General features: G+C 37.1%; 2 protein-coding genes across 4 annotated transcripts in view; both read left to right on the forward strand.

Annotated features, from left to right (window-relative positions):
* CENPE (centromere protein E) overlaps positions 1 to 4,136 on the forward strand; it is a 38,682-nt gene extending 34,546 nt beyond the window's left edge. Inside the window, exons 40-44 of the mRNA XM_074903990.1 lie at positions 335 to 447; positions 953 to 1,050; positions 1,615 to 1,777; positions 2,209 to 2,471; positions 3,308 to 4,136. Of these exons, the coding sequence (XP_074760091.1) occupies positions 335 to 447; positions 953 to 1,050; positions 1,615 to 1,777; positions 2,209 to 2,471; positions 3,308 to 3,405 (735 nt within the window). The 3' untranslated portion in view covers positions 3,406 to 4,136. The remainder of the gene's footprint in view (positions 1 to 334; positions 448 to 952; positions 1,051 to 1,614; positions 1,778 to 2,208; positions 2,472 to 3,307) is intronic.
* A 1,939-nt stretch (positions 4,137 to 6,075) lies between these two features.
* On the forward strand, positions 6,076 to 20,777 carry BDH2 (3-hydroxybutyrate dehydrogenase 2). 3 transcript variants are annotated; one of them, XM_074903991.1, is made up of 10 exons: positions 6,076 to 6,114; positions 8,071 to 8,176; positions 9,728 to 9,806; positions 12,888 to 12,984; positions 13,506 to 13,614; positions 14,803 to 14,863; positions 15,521 to 15,634; positions 16,171 to 16,229; positions 16,896 to 16,988; positions 17,702 to 20,777. In XM_074903991.1, exons 2-10 carry the CDS (start codon positions 8,105 to 8,107, stop codon positions 17,753 to 17,755), a joined length of 738 nt encoding a protein of 245 aa, XP_074760092.1. In that variant the 5' UTR covers positions 6,076 to 6,114; positions 8,071 to 8,104; the 3' UTR covers positions 17,756 to 20,777. The 3 variants fall into 3 exon arrangements, with proteins under 3 accessions (XP_074760092.1, XP_074760093.1, XP_074760094.1); XM_074903992.1 differs by having other exon boundaries at positions 6,089 to 6,114; positions 8,101 to 8,176; XM_074903993.1 differs by having other exon boundaries at positions 6,093 to 6,114; positions 8,094 to 8,176.
* The last annotated feature ends 544 nt before the right edge of the window (positions 20,778 to 21,321 follow it).

Here is a 21,321-nt window from a genome sequence, read left to right on the forward strand (position 1 = left end):
ATTTCTGAAACATTCTACAAAAAATAGAAATTTTGAAACAGAAACATGGGCTGTTTTCTCTGGGTAATATGTTTGCATACTAGTTTAAAATTCCCAGACTTATATATGCAAACAAGTCAACAAAACTTGCTAAAATGTGATTGCATATAATACGTTAGAGTTAGTATACCAACTAATACTATAGTGCTAGTTGGAAATGTGAGCGTTCTTACTCCAGGATAACTTCCTTCTCCTAGTCACATCCTACAAAATCTAACAGATCATAGTAAAGATACAAAGCAAGCAACCCTTAAGTTCATTGCAAAGTAACAAGCCTTTCTTCTTCTATTTTCAGGCAAAATTAGATAAAGGTGCTGACTTGTACAAAGAAGAAAATGATCATCTCAAAACACATTTGGTGAAATATGATATGGAAAGGATGAAACAATCCAAGTCTTTTGAAATGACGTAAGTTCAAATTTTACCTTGTTACAGTTCTCAGCTACTTAGTTCTTAGCTTCTACTTCTCTGTTTATTTTTTCCACAGAGTAAGAAGTGAACTTTAGGTGTCCTAGATTTTTATTGTAGCTGGATTCCAGAGAAAGTAAAAACCATATGCATCTTAGGTTGATTACAAAACTCCTTCCCTACACACCCACCAAAATTTCTCAACCAACCCATATTCAGCCATAAATGAAATAACTGTTCAGACAAAAGAAGGTGAGGGGAAAGCAGTAATTAAAAGCAACATCTATGTCACTGAAGAGAAGGGACACAGAATAATTCTAGTCCAACTTCAGGTTTTCTGCACTTTACCTAAAATCTAACTGACAATTAGGTTTATGTGGTTTTATCTGTCTAACTTGGGTATGTTCTGTATTTGAGAGCTCATTTGGAAATCAAACTAGTTCTTCTGCGATTGTAATAAATATTAAATTGAATTTTTTTCTTCTTCCTTTCCTGCCCCATATAGACTTGCTAATTATAAAGCTCTTGCAGAACACCAAGAACAACAGATAAGAAAGCTGAAGGAAGAACTTAGAAGATCACAGCAAGACCAAAATGTCACTGGTAAATTAAAGATAAATATGAGAGACTCTTTCAGGTTAAACATTCAGTTTTAAGGTTATATGGTTAAAGTCCAGATTGAGATGCAGGCGTCTTACCTCAAAGGGTGTGAGGACAATTGGTGCATTGAAGATGAAATGGAAAGTAAATGTGTTAGCTGCACATACACTGCATTAGAATCACAGCAGTTCTTGAGTTTACTTCTCCAGCCTTGTTTTCACTTGTGAGATAAACTGCAGTTGTAGTAGCTCATGTTGCCATTTTTTTCCTTGAGTGACTTGATGTATGAATAGCTAGTTCTAATCATAATTGACATACCTGAAACTCTAACTATTTTAACTCTAAATGGCCCAATGAAAAATCTCTTAACTTTCTTAATACCTCCCTGGCTGTGTGAATACTGGGAGGTGTGTTTGTGTATTAAAAAAAAAATCTTTTGTAATGGTACTTGTAGGCTAGTGAGGTTTCACATGTAAGATCACAGGAAGGAACAGGCTAAAAAATGTATCGATGTGGTTTTAAGCACTGTGCAAATAACAGACACATCTGTATAAAACTGTTTTCTAGTGGTACTGGAAGAAAAAGCTCCTCAGCAGTCCCAAATACCCCTTACTTGTGGTGGTGGCAGTGGTATTGTGCAGAGCACACAAATACTCGTTCTAAAATCTGAACAAGCTAAGCTACAGAAAGAGAACTTGCACCTGAAGAAACAAAATGACCTTCTGCTAAGGTAATTATAAAGCTGATCAGCAACATGTTGAATCATTTTCTACTTAACTATGTATGTCACTAGTGTTTCTTCCTGGGAGACCCATAGAAGTGAGTAATTTTAGTTCTTCTAGATTCTTTTACATTATAAGCTTTTCTTTAAAGCTAATGATTTATTGCTTATATATATCTTTATCCTATTGAACTTTTAAATTGCTTTCTCTCATAAGAATATCTTAAATGCTAGAAGATACACTTAAATTGTATGCTGGAAGCAATTTTAGACCAAAACAAAATTGCCTCTGAAAGCAAGATACATAGATATGGTCTTGCATTGCATGTCTGCTACGTCATCTGAAAATACAGGAACTGTCTGTTGTCAGGACTTCTTCCTTAGAGGAACTACTTTAGAATTTTCTTAAATGCTGGTTTGGTTTTGGTTTTTCTTTTCAGTAATGAGCTTCAACTGAAAGAGGAACTTAGGAAATGGAAAGAAAGAGCACTAAAATGGAGAGAACGATTCTCAAGAGAAACCACTCAAGAGGCAGCACCAAGGTCTCCAAGGAAGATAGTGTCTCATTCCCTTAAAGATCAAATGGCTTCACCCTCCAAGCAATCTGTTTCTCAGGAAACTGTGATTCAGGACTTATCAAAGCCTCTGCCACTGACTTGTCCAACAAATTTCTTTGATAATTCTAGTTTGGGTACACTAACAGGTACGTAACACAGTGGTGTTGTCCTATAAAGATCTGGACACACGAAATACAAGGGGAGGTCTGAAATTTGCATGAAAACATACTTTTCCTAAATGGTTGGTCAGCTGACTGAAGGGCTGACCAGCTAGAGCTCTACAGAACCTAAATATTTAAATTAATTCTTCCCCCTCTGAAAATTAAACAAATTTTGTTGGAGTGGAAGTGTTGATGACTGACTTTAAAAAGTGAATGAGCAGAATATCATTACTAGATAGCCTATGCTTTAAAATGTTTTGCTTCTTAACTTCACATTAGTAAATAACTTGAACATTTTTAACTTTACATCAGCAAAACTGTTCAAAGTTAGCTGCTAGTTAACTTTTTCTCTAAACTACTTCAAGATGGTAAACTTTAGTCTTTGATGTTGAATCTGCCAGTCTACCTGGCTCCAGCTGTGGCAACAGCTGTTTTGGTAACTTCTGTTCCTTAGCCCTACTCAGGATTTTCTATATCTGACCAGGTGACCTCTGGGGAAGTCTATTCATGATCTGTGCTAGCATATTAAGGCTACTGCCCTCATTACACTTGCTTCTAAAAACTTAGAAGACATGCTGCGAAGAGTTAACCAGTTTTCAGGGTATTAATGGTCGACCTCCAGAAAGAATATGACTCATTGCTGTTTCTTGTGATAGCTGACTTGGTAATAGTATAGAATTTCTCACAATACAAAGTTCCTCAGAGGCAAGTTTTGACAGTTGATATTTAAAACGCTAGTCGAAATTAAATTGCTCTATTCCTACTGTTTGTCTAACTGGAAAAGTTTAAGTATTACTTTCATGTTCTTGTCTTCTGTATAGATTCACGACCTGCAGGAATAGAGCCCACAGAAGAACATCTTAAGCACTGGTTTGGAACTTCAGAGAAAGATAAAGCCCCCGATTGTACCACCCAATAAAAGTGCTCCATTGTAAGCTGCCTTTGTAGCAGCTACAGCCAGAATCTGTATATACAAAAGATAATTGCTTCAGGTCAAAAGCCAGACCGTGACAAGAGCTCTGGTGGCATGCAGATCTCCTGCTGTCCTGGAGCTGCTACTTCCCACAACTTGAAAAGCTGGACTACAAGAACAAAAATGGAAAAGCAGTAATGTTGCCCACAGCCTGCTGATCTGATGATGTTCTACTTTGGTGGGTTTGTGTGTTGGATGGCAAAGAAAAGCTAGTGTATTGAAGAAAAAAAATGGAAACGGGAATGGACCACAAACCAATCCACTGTGAAATCTCTCAATCTCAAACTTCTAATTCTGTCATTCCTAAAGCAGCCCTCTTCTAGGTGATAGATATCTGTATCTTCAGAGTGCAGTTGAGTTGAAAAAAAACTATACTTTTTCTTTCTTGGCATATGGTTTTTATACCATGCTTTCCCTAAGTCCACAGAAACTGCATTTTCACCACTTTTAACCTATCTGGACTTTACTAACTTTTGTTTATAAGGCACACAATCAAGCATTCCTTTTAAACTTACATTATTTCTGCAGCTCAACCAATTATGGTAACAAGTATTTTGCATCATCTTTCAATATACTTCTAGTTCCTGTCTGAACTTGAGTATTGGAATTTTTTTAATAGCAAGCAATCTTCTACTCTAGTGAATGGAAAATAAAGTGGATGATCAGGGCTGCATAATGGACTATTTTACTAGCCTGCTTATCTATATTCTGAACCTATGTTTTTGTATGTTTTGTATAAGGTTTGTTATGACAATAAAATTAATATGTTAAGTATTTAAAAAAATTTTTGCTGGTCACTTCATTTGTGCTGTGATCGAAGGTTCTTGATTACAATATTTGGTGTCTAAAGACTATCTTCTATAGTAATCTTACCACTTCCATCATTATTATGCTTCTTGTCTGTGTCCTTTATTACTTTCTGCAATAATTACTTTGCGCAGAAGTTTACTATTGCACAAGTCTGCCACTGTTTTGTGTTTTGTTTAATTTTCTAAGTCTTTCTCTGTCAAGAAACATTTAAAGTCTAAAAGATAGATTCTCCTCCCTTTCCTCCCCCCATGCCCTCCAAATAAAACTGCCAACTAAATAGGAATTTGGTACTCAAAACCTGAGATCAACTCTTAAGAATGAAGTCATCAACATGAAATGAGAAAGTCATACCTAAGAAAGATACCCACATCAAAAGTATTATTTTATAGGAATAAAGCTCTCAATGATGCTAGGTCTGAAGTACTCTATTTTGTGTTTCTGGCATTCAGCAGTTACTGGAATTGGAAGAGTTGCATAAGGATTTTTCACCTAATGGAGGTACTTCAGAGATCTTTATTAAAGAACCAACTACCTATTTTCTTCAGATAGCTGAAAACTCTGCTGGCTATTGTAACTACTAAGAAATTGGAAGTATTTATCTCTAAATCTCTGACCTGGAATGTATTTTGGGAAGCTTTTAAAGATATTGCTAGCCAAAAATACATGGGTTCTAAATACTGAGTTCAGCACTGTCATGTCTCCTTTCCTACCACAGCCATAGGTATGTAGGAGCAATTTATATCCTGACAAGTGCAAAGCACAGGTGTTTGTGTGGAGGGTGTTTTGGTTTGGGGTTGGTTAGTTGTTGGGGGTTTTTTTGTTGTTTTGCTCTGTTTACTTTTTTTTTCAATTTCCCACTGGTTGAAAGATATTTCCTTTTTTTTATTCCATCTATTTTGGTATTCTAATAAATGAATTAAACTGACATTTTCCTTTCAGAAGAGGGAAACAAGGTGGATATAAAAATCTATATTAGATACAGTTTCAAGCAGTTTTTTGTTAGTTATTGCTTGCTTGGACCATTTCTAGATTTGGAGGTTTTTCTGGTGATTGAGGTAAAAAACAGGAACTTATTGCAACGTGTCTGTGAATTTGGTAGGCAAAAGTTAGAGACTGGAGGATAAATGCTTTTGGAAAACCTAGTCATTAAAGATTTTGTTTCCTGGGCAGCTGATTTATAAAGCCTTAGGAAAGCTATAATGTTACTGAACTTTGTGTATGTGTGTCCCAGTTTACCCACAGAAATGGCTTTTCTGTGGAAAATGTGCCCAACTGAAGTTCAGGCAGGACTCCAAACTCTTTAAGGATACTATCAGAGTAGCTTTATGTCTGATGTGAGCTTATGACTAAATTAGTTTGCCCTAGAGTTTTTCCTGTCTGATGATATTAACTCTGCCTTAATAAATGTAAATCAAACCACTAGATACAAAAAGAAAAGTTGGTAAATCACCAGTTTAACAAAAAACCCAAGAACAAAATTCATCATGCAAGTATTGTCCTAGTTTGGAATTTGATCGTTTATATTGCTACAGAGAGATTGCTTGGGAAAAACATGGCTGTGGCCTTTTTTGGTGGGAATCCTGCTAATCTCTTGAATTCCTTAGGGAGAATGGACAGCTAATTGCTGGCAATTCTTTTTCGTCCTTTCCTGTGCAGGAGAAAAATCACACTTTTAAAATCTTGAGTTTCACTAGATGGCAGCATCTCAATGTTTCAGCAGGAAACTACGTTCATCTACCGAAACATACCAGTTAGACTACAAATCCCAACAAGCACAGCAAAAAAGTATAAAACTTCCTTTTGTGCAAAGGTCAGTAAATACAACAAGCTGTTTGAGATCTCTTGGTGAGTGACTATATGAATATTTATTTTTAAATGCTTCATATAACTGATGTTGCAAAGGTTCATAAAAACTGATTATTAGATTGAAAAAGTTATTTATAGTGTATTTTGCTTCCAGAGTATTACGGTGATTTGAGGAAGTACTTGAACAGATCAGGGTTTATTTTTCTACTGAAAAGATATATGACAACAAAGAATAAGAGCAAGCTTCCCCTGCCTTGAGGGAGCACTTGGAACTTCTTGTTGAGATACTTGGGACTTGCTACAATTAATAGAACCTTTCCCAGAATTTTGTGTTTAAGGAGTTGCATTTTTGAAAGCTTGGTACATTAGACGGTGCAACCTCATTTTGCTTGGTTAACTTGGTATTTTTCACCTGTCAAAGCAAAAAAGTTATGCTAAAACAGGCACAATCTCATATAACCTTATATAGCCTACCATCAGAGGCATCCAAAGGGATGTCTTTTTCCAGCCAACCTAAAAAGAGATTTTAAGGTTTCCACGAATTAGAAAGGTGCATCTCAGTTACTGTTTGCTTAGGAGACTGGGTTTTGGGGCTTTGTTTCTTCATATGTGTGTCCCAGCTATGGGAGGAAAGCCTATGGTGAAACATTTCAGTGTCTTGAAACATAATCTGGAACTCAGTTTGCCTTTAAATCAAAAGAGAGAATGTTTTTTATGTTAGAATAGAAATAATTTTTCAGTTAAGACTTCTTCTGAAGCAGTTTAATTTGTTGAATCCATAACCTTTAGGGAAGCATCAGTTTTGCTGCAGTTTGTCAGGAAAAGCTGCTGAGAAAACAGAATTTCTGTTCAAAACCAGAGAAACGGAATAATCTGGTTTAAGATGTAGGACACTAAATTTGACTCAGTAATCTGAATCACAACATGGATTTGAGCATCTCTAGATAGCACTGGCTGCTATCCTAGGGAAGGTTATGGCATCTTTATTTTCTCAGTGAGGTACTCATTATGATGTATTCATGTATGTATTTAAAGACTTCAGGTTCTTGGGACACCCTTCTACATTCATAGCTACATAAACAAATTTTTCTCTGTGGATTGTAAAAGTACACAAAGTCTTGCTTATTTGGAACCCAGTTAACAAACACCAGATATAGCACTCTGACAGTGACCTTGCTTTTTAGGCAGTTCTGCAAAACATCCTATTAAGTAGTTGACTCCTTAAATAACAAAAAATCCACAGGAGTGAGAGGATAGCGTTTGCTTTTACTTGTTTGCCTGCAATTTTACATGCTATATTTCTTTAAATGTAATGCAGCATTAAAAAGCGTGCTTGGCAGAAGAGGAGAGGGCTGTGTTTTGCCTTTTGGCTGCTATACACTGGAACCTCCTAGAGGTTCCCTACTGCTTGCCCCAAGCACACTCTGTAGTTCACCGAGAGCAAGAGGGGAGAGACAGGACAGCACGTCATTCCTGCCCCCACCCTCCTGCCTTGTTGGAGCTGCGAATCTGCTGTGCTGGAAGATTCTAACAATTCAGAGCAGACACCAAGGCCAGAGTATTGTGTGAAATTTATTACAATCTAGGAAGTTGATGAGTTGATTAGCTTCAGAGGGGTGGAAGAAAGACTTGCTTTCAAAGAACACAATAGATAGTGGAAGCACTAGATTACAAAATACTGTACTTCTGTTTCATCTTGATTTTTTTTTTTCTGTTAAAGGAAAAATAAGGTCTGGTTTCTGTTATAATAAAGCTTGGCTTTTGAGCTCAAATGCCTTTTGATTGTTTTGAGGTCCAGACTTATGAAAAAGAAAAGTTGAAGAAGTCCCCCTCTCAGAACCTTGTATGACTTAGGGTCATGCTGCAGCCAAACAGGACAATCTGTGATGGGATTGGATGATAGAGGTGCTAAGAATCATGTCTGGATTCATTCGTTTTGGAATGCATTTGCATCTTATTCCCAGAGAGTGTTGTTGGCTTGTCTTTCTGTTAAAGATTGTTACATCTTCTGTCTGCAGAGGCCAGCGGCATGGGTCGGCTTGATGGGAAGATCATCCTGCTGTCTGCAGCAGCACAGGGGATTGGACGAGCAGCTGCTATAGTAAGTTGTAAAATGTTAGTTCTCCTTTACCAAAGCTAGGTCTCTAATGTTAGCTCATCCCATGACACTTGCACCAAAGGAGTTCTAGAATTAATAAACCATACATGAAGTCAGAACTACCCACCAAAAAATTCAGGGAATAATACAGTCACTATCCTGTATAGTGCATGCTTTGTGCTGTTCGAATTTCTGGAAGTTTTCAGCTCTGAGTGGTGATGTTGGGCAAGGATAAGAGCAAGATTTGAGAATGGCTGCAACTGCTTTTCTAACAATATATGGTTGGTACTGTCTGTACCTGTAATCCAATATCCCTGCTGCTTTGTTCAGGGAGAAGATAAGGAGGATAGAGGGAGTATTTCCTGTTATATAGCTGGATACTGCAAAGATCCCCTACAGTAAAACAAAGATATTTATCCATATTAAAAGTTGACATAACCAAGTCTACGTGATACTAACAGCACAGCTACAACATTGTTCACAATGAGCAACTGTGAGAAATCCTTTACAAATTTTATTTAATTACTGTTAAACAGAATTCAATATATGCATTAACTTTCTGGTTACTTTTCAATTCCTTTTGACCAGTTCTTCCCCTGCTACTTCCTTCTTCCATAGGAGATAGAGAAACCAGTAGTGTTATCTCAGTATCTCCATGATGTAATCAGCAAGCCAGGAAAAGCTCCTATAAGTAGGATTTTTGCCCAACTGGTTAATTTCTCATGCATGCAGTTAAGAATGCAGGAGACTGCTGATCATGGCACTTGAATTAAAACACCAAATCCAAGGAGCAGGTAAATTGTCATGCTGATTTCTCTTTGTAAACACCTGACCAAGCCAAGGAAGGCTGGCATGTTTAATGCCACTATCCTCTTAAGCTGCACTTGAGACACTTATTTTGAAGATTAGGGACTACAATCTGAGATGTCAGAATACTTTTGACAGAGAGGTTACTTTGCTAGAAAAGCTGTTGATCTATCAGTAAGCACAATGCAGAGAAAGCGGGTTTTGAGGGGAACATCAAGAACGCAGTAGTATTTCTGGTTAAGTATCAAAGAAAAGTTGTTCTTCTAATGCTGCTCTAGTTCAATGCTTTGGAGGCAAAGGTTTTTAATAAATTTATATACTACCATTCCTTTTCTATGTGTGCCTTTACCTATCAGATCCCATAACTTCATTTAAATCCAACAGTACAGACAGTTCTAGCCCTACATGTTTGTAACATGCTTGCTAGTCCACATGCAACTAATAAGGGCAATAATAATACCAGTTGTCTTAGCCTGGTTACTGTTCTTAACCTTTATTTACAGATTACTTTAAGGAAACGTTCATAAATTTGTCTTACATCATGTATAGTTACTTAGTTGTCCCCAGGATGTGTGGTAATTGATGTCCATTACTCCCTGGCATGCCCAGAATGAAAAGTGAGAGCTCAGCTGCCTTCAGCCAACTTTTATTTCAAGCCAAAAAGGAAATGAAAAGAAAACAGATTTTTTTTCTTCTAAGATCTGGAATATCTAAATATAAACTGCTCCTCTTACTTGTATTCTTCAGGCTTTTGCTAAAGAAGGAGCCAAAGTCATTGCTACAGACATCAACAAGTCTAAGCTGCAAGAACTGGAGAAATATCCAGGTAAATGAGCTTCATCAGGCATCAGTTCAGCTTTTGCAAGTTTTGTTGTAGACTGGCTGAAATATAATTTGAGAATAGGGCAAACTTCAAAAGGCCAGAAAAAAACAAAATATCCAGACTAATTCTGTAGACATCAACATCGCTTTGGTTTGTGGTATGGAATGTTAGAGATCTAGCATGTGAAATACTGCAGCACCAGCATATCAGACAGAGTATTATTCCAGGCATGTGGAATAACTTTGAATTTTTTGTGTCACAGAAGCAGTTGACTTCTGCTTCCCAGAATGGCACCCGTTTCAGTTACCTTTTGAGATCATTAGGCTGTCAAGCATATCACTCTAAAAGGCATGGAATGCTTTTCTCTGATCATAAGAAGTAACATCCAGTTATACAAAAATAGATTGTGTCTTGCATTTCTATGGTCCATACTTCCTGAAGAATGCATTAAAAGGATAGCTGTCTAGTAGAATTTGTATGTCTTCAGAAACTAATTCCACCAACACTAGATAAGCCTGCGTTTGTACAAATTCTCAGGTCTGAAGGTTCCTTTCCTACTGATATCACAGGAACACACTTCAGGGAGTAGGTTTTGCATAGCTGTGGATCTTAATCATAAGTGACACAAGTGTGGACATTATATTAAAAAATTATTTATTCAGTCTTGAAATAAATAAGACTTGGATATGCATTTTACAACTGAAAATGCTTCCAACTTAATTTGATAAAAGGGAGTGGATTTAATTAATTCCTATTACAGGTTGACAGTTAAATACACAAAAATGCTTTTCTCTGGCACAGCTTTTAGAGTGAATATCAGTCTCTACTGAGCACACAATCTACAAGCAATCCCTTTGTAATTCTTTAGGAGCTTTAGGACTTTTCAAGTTTGTTCTGAGGATGTTTGGGAAAGTGTGTTACACTTTAAAATGTGCATTTCTTTCCCCTCTGCTAGTGTGTTCACAAGTAAAGAGGTAATTTCCCATATACTTAGAGCCATTTCTATCCTTTTGACATGTGATTAGTTAAGCCATAATTCATCAAGGCTTGGCACATTATCATCTTTGAATTTTATCCAGGAGAGGTAATTCCAGTGCTGATGTTAATCATCACCCTGTAGTTTAATTACATCGTTATATACAAATCTCTTCAAAAGTGTCTGTATCATGTAACTAAGGCATATAAAGTCTGTTCATGGACTTGGCAGTTTGGCTTCAAAAGAAACAGGTTTTTATCCATTTCAAATCAAATTCTCCTGTAATTTTGACATCACTTAGATGCTTTACAGACAGCTTTAGAGTATTTCATAGAATCATGCATGCTGGATGAGACCTCTAAAGGCCATTTAGCCCTGCCTGCTGCTCAAAGTGGCTCTGGTTACAGGAGGGTGCTCAGGGCTGTGTTGAGTCAGGTTCTGAACATCTCCAGGGTTGGAATTTCCTCAGCCTCTGTAGGCCCCTGTTTCAGTGCAACTGCCCTTGTGGTAAAGCAAAAAACCCCAAACAAACAGAAAAAAAAACCCCACCAACACCCACAAAAACAAACCACACCTTATTCAGTTAGGCTTTCCCATGTTCCAGCTTCTTTATGTTGCCTTTCATCCTTCCACTGTGAGCTTCTGAGAAGTCTGGCTCCATTTCATCTAGAGTTTCTCAATAGGTAGTTGTAGACATTTTTTAGACTGTGTGTCACTAGTTGTACATGACTAAATTGTAAAAAATCCTATGTTTTGGGGCACAGGTGTGTTCTGCATCCTAGATGCAGGATATGTTGTGACTAGGCTGTGGGAAAAGAGTGATCAGCAGCACGTCTTAGCGCCCAGGGAGCTTAACTGTATGTACTAAGGGAATTACTGGAGTGTACCCTGACTCCATTTCCACTCATCCAGGTTTCCCTTGAATGTAAAGTTCATGTATTTGAGAAGAGGGCACAGCTCAGTCTTTAGACACAGTATGGAGTGATGGTGCAGGCGAAGTGTATCATGAAGTATGTCTATTTCATAGTAAGGATTCAGCCTTGACGTGGGTGAGGGAAGCTAGTTGTGTTAGACTGCTGGCAGCTACTTAAGTAAAATGAGGTAAAATAACACGTAGATTATATCCTATCATATTACAGCTCATCTGGAAGTATAGTTCTTTTAACTTGTTCTTTTCACTTTTGTCCTGGGGATGGCACTGCTGTGGTTGGCCCTAAAGCAGTTCTGTTAGAGGTGCTGATTCTGTCAAAAGTGGTTGGAAGAGTTACGCTTGTCCCTGTTCTGCAGAAATTGTGTCTCAGTCTTTCAGAGATAACTTTTCTGAACAAAATAGAAGGATTATTTTTTTGTTATCAGCGTCCTTCTTGAAGGTATGGCACAGGCGCAGTCAGTGCTGTAAGCACTGACAGTGACAGGTGTCAGGTTGAAATAAGACAGTTATAGTGAAAAGCAACAAGATTCTAAGCCTTCTTTGATTTGATTATAAACAAGTTTACAAATATGATGCTCATGTTTTTTGCAATTAAATAATTGCTATAATTCCAGGTAATATAAGTTAATGGTTTATGCAAAATCACTTTTCCTCATTAATTAAATTATATAAAGCTGATTCATAATATCTTTAACTACACATGGATAGATGGCATGTAATGTGACTGTGAGTGTATGTGACACGACTAGTTCAAAGTAATTACTCTATTATAATGGGCATGAAGGCTTGTTATGATTATACAGGTTCTGTAATTCAGTTTGAGAGTATAATGGGATTCAAATTTATTGGAGATGTTTTTATGGTAAATTGTGTTAGCTCATCTGCCTGTGTGATGCTGTATGACAATCAAATCAGTTGATCTTTTTTTAACTATCTTCTGAAACTTTTAAATAGCATGACATGTTTTCCATTGCTGTCTCAATTTAACCATTGCACTAACTTAATGATTAACTGTAGCTCTCATGCAGTGAGGTTCCATGTCTTGGTGCACTACTGAGGGGAGACTGTTCCTGGGAAGCCACTGACTTGAATTTTATGTGCAGTCCTCAGCACTTCAGAAAAGCAAACTGATGATCCTTAGCCAAATACAGTGAAGCAAATACCATATTTTTTCTAGGCATTCAAATACGGGTTCTGGATGTCACCAAAAAGGAGCAGATAGAAAATCTGGCCAAGGAGATTGAAAAGATTGACGTCCTCTGTAATGTTGCAGGGTAACCAGCTTCTATTTTATCCTACTATTTTTCCAGTTTTCCCTGTACTCCAGAAGCACTTTCTTTTACTTGAATGCATTTTATTTCTTTTTTTAAATGCATTTTATAGCTTTAAGCACAAACTTTCATGTGTTTTAATCAAAACTGAACATTTTATGCACAGCCATGTTATCCAGGCCAAGATAGAATGGCTATGGAATTGGTGATGTTTTCCCCACTCTCTGGGTGACCTTTGGCTCTCCTAGCACAACAGTAAGCGAAGCTGATGGTCTGCTAATGCTCTGCTTATTTATGTTAATTTCCCTATTGCCAAGCATTTCTTAGCACATATTGAGTCTGCCTTACTCCCTGATACTCATCAGAAGAAATACACTGTTGCTTGCTTTCTTCAAAAGAGCTCTTGTTCCTCCTTTTCAAGGTTGGAAGAGTTAGCTACTGCAAAACAGTAATGGAAAAATGTGCATAAAAAGCCATGGAAACGTAAACCACAGACCATAATCCACTGCATGCACTTATTCTAGGTTTGTCCATCATGGAACCATTCTAGAGTGTGAGGAGCAAGACTGGAACTTCACTATGAACCTCAACGTTCACAGCATGTATCTAATGATCAGGACATTTCTTCCTAAGGTAAGGTTTGGTTGCCCATGATTTTTCATCTCTGCTGCATTGTTTCTAAAGTGTGAGAGGCATAACTTTTTGCCACTGTGACAACAGAATTTGAGACAAACATGCAAGTATACAGCTTTGGATAGGGGAGGCCCTTAGGTTATAGTGATACTACTCTAAAACATCCTTTGTATTATGTAATTCTTCAAGTAGAGAGTCTGTCTAAAGGATATAGTAGAGAAGATTAACTCAGGGGGTTTGCCCTATGTAATTTCTCACTAAAAATCTTCAAATGTAGAGCAGTGAGGGAGCCATTGCAATGCAATGCTACTGTATTATGCAGACAACTGCACGATACCACTGCTACAAAATATTTATAAATGTGTATTAACATGTATTTTATGGAACTCGGGAAACCATCTTGTGAGGCAATTCAGTGCCACTGACACCAACATGCTGGTTATATCAGAACAACAATCCCATTAGTCTAGCAGCTTGAGGATACTTGTGTTTGACATGATAACTAGGTTTTAGGACCACAGAAACTTGTGGACTGAATAAGGTGTTTGTATTCCTGTAAATACAGAGGCCAAATGTGGAAGCTGTGACCATAACTGGATGACAAGTACTCTTTTCAGTGTTGTTCCAGTCCTTTTTGTTTGTTTTGGGATTTGGTGGGGGGGGTTTTCTTAGGGGATATTCATTTTCAAAGGTTCTTTATAACAACTGTAGGCATCCCAAGTTTTGGAATGACTAAAAAGGTTATAACTTAAAGAAATTTAGCTACAATTTAAAGATGCTAGAGAGCTGTGTGTTAGTCTTCTCCAAAGGAAGAAGGGTTTTAATGGGATCAGTGAATTACAGAATTGGTAGAGGGTATGAATAGATGTCTATGTAGGGTAACTTCCTGTAGTGATTAAGAGGGCAATGATTTCAGAGGTGGCTAACTAGGAAAAAATTCCTTTCCTGACATAGCTTTCACCTCTGAGACAACTTAGGAGAACCTAGTGAGTATTTCAGATTCTGTGTTACTATCTTTTACTGAAGAGTCAATAGATCAAAAAGAGGGAAGCGCCTGTTCCTGCTAGTTAAGCTTTGTTACCCTGCGTATCAATTGTATGCAAGGCTGTTCTGCAGGTTGTTATGGGCTATGGGACCTGCAGATGACAAAATAATTTGCATTTGAATTACATAAGTATTCTTTTTCAGATGCTTAAACAGAAATCTGGAAATATTATAAACATGTCTTCTGTGGCATCCAGTATTAAAGGTCAGTAGCTTGCTAGAGTTTCTTATATAAATCTTTAAAATTATGGGAATACGAAATAAGTTTTGCACAACTTTAAATTTAGAGGACGTTGCCAATCCTGTGGAGGGATGCAGTTAAAAAAAGGGGATACATCAACGCATACATACACACAAGGACACAGATGGAAGGTTGCAGAAACACTAAGATCCTTGCCTCTGAGCTCTTGAAGCTGTCCTGAATATTTTGCAACATCGTTTTTACCAGTTTGTATTAACTAAAAAGGAATTACTTCCAGTGATATTTGCTACATATGTTCTTCAGAGAAACAATGAAGAAATTAGTTATGTAAGCACTGTAGCTACGCTTCCTGAGGAAGCCTGATGGTGACTAACAAATGGGTCTCTGCTGTTCCTGAATCTTTGTTTGCTTTGTTAACTTTTCTAGACTACTTCTCAAACTTACACTATAGAGAGATCATGTACTTTGCTCTCCTGTATGCCTGAGCAGAATTCTGGCAGTCAGCATTCTAGTTTGCCAGCCCTTATGGAGATACTACCAGTGCTACAGGGAATGCAGGAGTGCAGCAGCAGGTGCATATTGAAAAAACTTGACTCTTTTTTTTTTAACTTTTTTAAAAAAATATGTTTCTACGCTGCCTTCACACTGACCTTCTGTTAGGAGTTGTGAACAGATGTGTGTATAGTACTTCAAAGGCCGCAGTTATTGGTCTAACAAAGTCTGTGGCTGCTGATTTCATTGAAGAAGGCATCAGGTGCAACTGCATATGTCCTGGTAAGTATTCTTACATTATTTTGTAAACTAGGAGCAGATGCTAGAAGGTCCAATTTAGTTTGACATTATTAACAAGAGAGTAGACTTGCAAGTGGCAACTAAAGTTACCAGCAATCTAAAAGAACAGGACATGCTTGAAACATTCCTGAGATTTAAAATAAAAAGTCATTACTTTTGTAGTTAAACTATATGTTTAGTCTATTAACCCAGCACATGGACATTATAAATGCATTGCACAGGATTTGAATGTTTGTTTCAAAGATATAGTCTAGGAGGTTAGTAGCAGGCAAGGGCTAGCTAACAGGTAGCCATTATTTAACCACCTGAAAAGTATTAAATCTAATTCTAAAATGTCTTGCCTTCTATTGAAATTTAGAATCCTGTGCTCTGTTGACAGTTTGCAGTCTTTTTCCTGAATCACATTATGAAGTTACACATAACTAAGACATACAAATACAACCAATGAACTGCATTTTCTTTTAGTCACAATTGTTGATGCAGTTGATTTTTAACACTGAATTTTAAAATTTGCTTAGGAACTGTTGACACACCATCTTTACGGGACAGAATCCAAGCCCAGCCTAACCCAGAACAGGTGAGAAAGCAATCTATTAGTTTGGTCATGTGCGTACATGTTTTTAACTCCCTTTAAAAAAATAAATATATAGCAGCACTTCTGTCCATATTCAAGAATGTCTCCTACTTCAGAGTACCAACAATAACATAACAGTAGTGTATCCTTTGATAGTTTGGTCAGTTTGTACTCAGAAGTCTTAAAATGCCTCAGAAGGGGATACTATTGCAGAGGGTCTGTCATCTGTGGAAGCATTTGCAACCATTGGTTACAGTATCTGGTGCAAAAATAGAAGATGTTTTCTACTATGGCCACAAACTAGTGCAAAACCGTAACAGAACAGCCATTCTGGCCTATGCATTTCAGAATTATTTCAGATGCTTTAACCATACTGACTAGATATCTGTGAGCCCTCTTTTGAAGGGCCTGGGACTATCTGCCACCAAAGGAAGAAGGACTTACGTTGACTTTATTCTGGAACCAGAGATTTAAGTCCAGTCTCCTACTATTTTTCAACTACTGTTAATCTTCTAATTTCTTTTCCTAGCATAAATTCCCTACTTAGTGCACTAAAGGAAGTTATGACTTCTGGTCTGTTTCTGGTATTGCTTTGTATATGTCATACTAACTGGGTTAAAATAATTGTTTTTTTTATTTTTGATATACCAAATGCTCTTGTATATCTAGGCATTGAAAGACTTTCTAGCCAGGCAGAAGACTGGTAGGATGGCTAATGCTGAAGAAGTGGCCCACCTCTTTGTATACTTGGCCTCTGATGAAGTAAGTATGGAACAGTAAAATTTCCTGTCACAGAATCCCATGCTACTTTGCTGCTTCACAATAGAGAGAATTTGTTTTAGAAGGATTTATATTGTCTTTGAGCTGGATTATTACAAATATAAAAAAATGTGACTATCTTTTACTGAGTGCAACCTACGGTACAAAAAGTACTCTGAATGTTAGCAATGATTGTTAAGGCAGTGATTAAGCAGTGATTGATTATTATCTTTTTTCCAGTCTGGTAATAGGGTTTTCAACCATGTGTAGAGAGAATTCGAGTTTTCCAATATGTTCCAGTATGCTTCAGTACTGACAAAGAATGCTAGTTGCTCGCTGCATGATCTAAATTTTCAGTTAGGTCCCGACATAATTATTGGCTGACCTGGTCAGATTCTGCTCAGCTGAACAGAGCTAATAACATCACAGTGTGAGGTATTATTCCTGCAGGTAAGATATCTGAAGTCTAGCTTATGTAAATTTGTACTCTCAGGATGTGGTCTCAATGCCTCTAATATTTTGCTACATTCCCCTGAGTTAGCCAAAAGGCTTCCATTTCTAAGTTTATTTATATTCTATTTATTCAGATATTTTTGCAAAACAAAGTGTTTGTACAAAAATAAAACTTTTTTGAATTTAAAGAAAAAGTGTTTCCCCTCTAATAAATAGCCTTGAAAAATTAGTTAAAATTCTTACTACTTTTTATGTCATTTCAGTCTGCCTACATGACTGGTAATGAACTAATCATTGATGGAGGATGGAGCTTGTGATTGACTCAACCTGCAAATGGAAATTCATACCATGAAAGGCAAGAAGTGAGGATCATGTTTCTCAGTTAAGATAGCTTCCAAAGATTTAAATCACACACATGATGTCTTTCAAAACAAATTTGGTACATTTTTACTGCTATATAATCTTTTCTAGATTGATTTTACTGATACATTTTTCCCTAAATAATGGAACACTGGAGTAAAACATTTCATGTGTCTTTAGTTTATGGTAACTCCAAAACATGGAAGAATAGTAATTCAGTGTTTAAGATTTCAGAGGGCCAGGTTGGATGGGACTAGAGCAGCCTGGTCTAGTTGAAGGTGTCCCTGCCCATGGCAGGGGGCTTAGAATTAGATGATCTTTAAGGTCCCTTCCAACCCAAACCACTCTGTGATTCTAGGGTGAAGAATATTATTTAAGGTACAAAATCAAAGTTGTGTTTTCAGTAAATCTGAGTGAAAGGAATTAAATACTACCTTCATCCCCATCCTGCAGTATTTGGATGTTAAACATCCACAGATTTCCTACTAGCTTTGACATACTATCCAGAGAAAACAGCAACTACTACTAAACCACCCAAATGGATCCTGAACTAAGTGTGGTTTACACAGAAGAAAGCAGAAATAATAGCAAATTTGAAGATTAGAACATCTGAATCATTTTGTTACTGGTAATATATATTTCTATATTAGAGAACACGCTAGTTGCAGATTGTACTTGAAAGCATATTCTGCTTTGCAAATTCCAGTGTAAATTCTTTCTGCTCTGTACTATCATTAGCAAAATGTTTTGGAACTATAATAGCTGTAGAAAAACAGCCTGAATTGTTGAATAGAACATCCCAGGCCTTGACAACACTTACAGATCCAAAGTGGACAGTTCAAGACAGTCAAACATTGTAGATAAATGGTGTATGGATACATAAAACTTCCTGCGTGTACAGCAAAGAGTGTACGTCCACAACTGGTTTGTTCAACTGAAACGTCCATTTTCCAGATCCTGGGCAAGTTAGGCTGTTGGAGTCTGAAAAAGCAGTAGTGCAAAAGGCAGGGCAACAGAGTACATTAGAAGCAGTAGGACTGGCTATTTTGTGGAGTTTGGGAGGTTTTTCTTCTTTAAGCACCTAACTATCAAAGATGCTGTCTTCATGAAGCAGAAATGGAGAGGAGCCTGCTCTAACGGTTAGGACTAAAAAGCTTGTAGCATGTAGAGAGCAGAGAGAATCGTGTATAGTTTTACAGTCAGTTAGAAAAGGAGGACATTAACTAGTACAAAAGAGGTCCTAATGGAAGAAATAGACAGCAGAACTGTTTCATTAATGGTATAGATCAGTCCTAAAATGGTCTTGGAAGTATCATTGTTATAATGTGGGTTTTTTTCCCCTCCATCCATGTACAGAAAGTACCACGCAAGGATATTGCTCTAGTAGGCATGGAGGGGGTATATGTGGGAGAAGTATTCTTAAATACACAGGTGGATCTTCATGAGTATGCTTGATTTCTGACACACAAGCAAAAGGACTGGATTTTACTACTCTGGATAGAGCCAGTATATTCTTCTTAAAAAGGATGTACTAATATTGGACAAATATTGTCAAATCTATATGCTAGATGCTAGGCTTTTGTATTCTATTGCTTGATTCTCAAATACCAGTACAGTAGTTCATGCTAAAACACGAAGCTAAGTTTCTCTGAAACGGACTGTTTCAACAAGAGTTTGTGTTGCTGTTTTTATTGAGATAGCACATGGTAGCTTTGATTTATGAATCAGAAACCTATTATCGTGAAGTTTCACACTATGGAAAATATAGATCCTGACCCATACATAGATCTAAGGCAATGAATAACCTGAATTACAAAACTAACTGTTTTGCTAACATACTGTTAAAATTGACATGAATGACGCAGGATGACTGCCTATAAATATGGTTACCTTAAATTGCACACAGCTCCATTTTCCTAGTTTGTGAATGAAGCTGTATGTAACTTCATATATATTCATATATATTAAATGCATATATATATGTGGGGGGAGAAATTAAAGAATAAATGCTACTTAATATGATCAGTAATCAGAAGGCACAGGGAAAAATGCACAATATTTTGTGCGTGTCTCTAACAACAGCTGGCATATTTTTAAAATTATTTCTTAAACTTTTCAATAATAGCTGAAGCATTAATACAAATTACTTGATTTCAAAGATAATGAAATGTGTCTAGTTAAAATCTGGCTTCTTATTTTAAAATTGTAAGTAAATGTAACCGTTACAAATGAGAAAGTTTTGTGTGTGTTGACTTCCTCAGGCTCGTTATAGGTTTAACTTTTACCATTAATCATGGTTGGAGCATCCTGATCTTGTGTAGTTTGTTTATGGAGTTTGAGTATCTCCTGTTTCAGTAAGTGACCCTGGCAGCCAAGCAGAATCAAGTTGAGGCAGAAATCCAAAGTTATGCAAAATGGTTCCACCACTGTTCACTGATGTAAATCCAAATGTTAAATTCGGGGCTGGCAGGATACTGTTTCAGTGGTTTCAGTGTTTAATATGAAGGGCAAAGTCCTTCCTCTGTAGTAGGTGTAGAAGACTTACCTTCAAAAGAGAATCACCCCACTGCAGGAACATGGGAAACTTGCACTGTGTATTCTGAAAATATACTTAAGAATCTGAGGGAAAATTCATTACGCTTATTGCACACTGAACTTTATTAGTTAACATTTCTAAGCGCACTGGTGATTATAATATACAGATGCTACTCAGAAATGATTGTTTTTGTCAAAGCTCTTCTGCAAGAAAAGAAGATATCATCTGCTTTTTACATTGCACTAAAACCACAGAGATATGGATTTTTCCGTGGTAGTCTGAGAAGCTGGTGGACCAGAAAAAGAAAAAAATATCATTGGAAATTTCTGTCTCTTGCTTTATTAGCAATGCTTTTAATGGGTGTTTTGACAGCTAGAACTCTGAAATGTGTGCTAATGTCTAGAACTTTTCCAGACTTGCTGGAATTAATAAAGGAGAATGCTGCTTAATGCTCTTGTGATCTCTTAATTCCCTGGTCTGTTTTTAATGGAACTGGGTAATTCTGTTTCTTTTCCTCCTATACCAATGATACTATAAAGAGGAGTTTTTTGCTTTTACAGATTCTAGGTCAAACTTTTCTCTTGGGGAGGAGACTTCCCCGATTCAGAGTCCTTCTGGAAAATTTAATCTGATTTAAAAAAACCTTTTTTCTCTCAGATTTGTAGTCAGCTTAATTTTGTGTAATGCTACTAGGAGCAAAGTAGTGCCATGTTCCATCTAAATCTGCTTTCACATGCACCCAGTGCGGTTTGCAAAATGAGATTGAGGTCTGTCTCATGCCCTCATGTGCACTTACAGATGAGGTAGTCACACTTGATTCTTCTTTAAGAAGTAAAAAGGTCGTGATGGGAACACCACAACTGTCTAAGTTTTTGGTTTGGTTTGGGTTTTTTATGCAATTCTGCCTGCACCCAGAGCAGAATCAGCAAGAGCTCCCAACTCTTTCTTTGCACCTCACCTCCCAGCTGCAGTGCTGCTGCCTGAGTA

Source organism: Athene noctua, chromosome 4 (genome assembly GCF_965140245.1).
Source record: "Athene noctua chromosome 4, bAthNoc1.hap1.1, whole genome shotgun sequence".
NCBI lineage: Eukaryota > Metazoa > Chordata > Aves > Strigiformes > Strigidae > Athene > Athene noctua.

What these genes read in the sequence shown, in the direction of transcription:
- BDH2 (XM_074903991.1), top strand. Translation starts at nt 8,105, where the DNA reads ATGGGTCGGCTTGATGGGAAGATCATCCTGCTGTCTGCAGCAGCACAG. An exon ending in TTGGACGAGCAGCTGCTATA is followed by an intron (nt 8,177 to 9,727) that starts GTAAGTTGTAAA and finishes TGTATTCTTCAG; the next exon opens with GCTTTTGCTAAAGAAGGAGC. An exon ending in CCCAGCCTAACCCAGAACAG is followed by an intron (nt 16,230 to 16,895) that starts GTGAGAAAGCAA and finishes TTGTATATCTAG; the next exon opens with GCATTGAAAGACTTTCTAGC.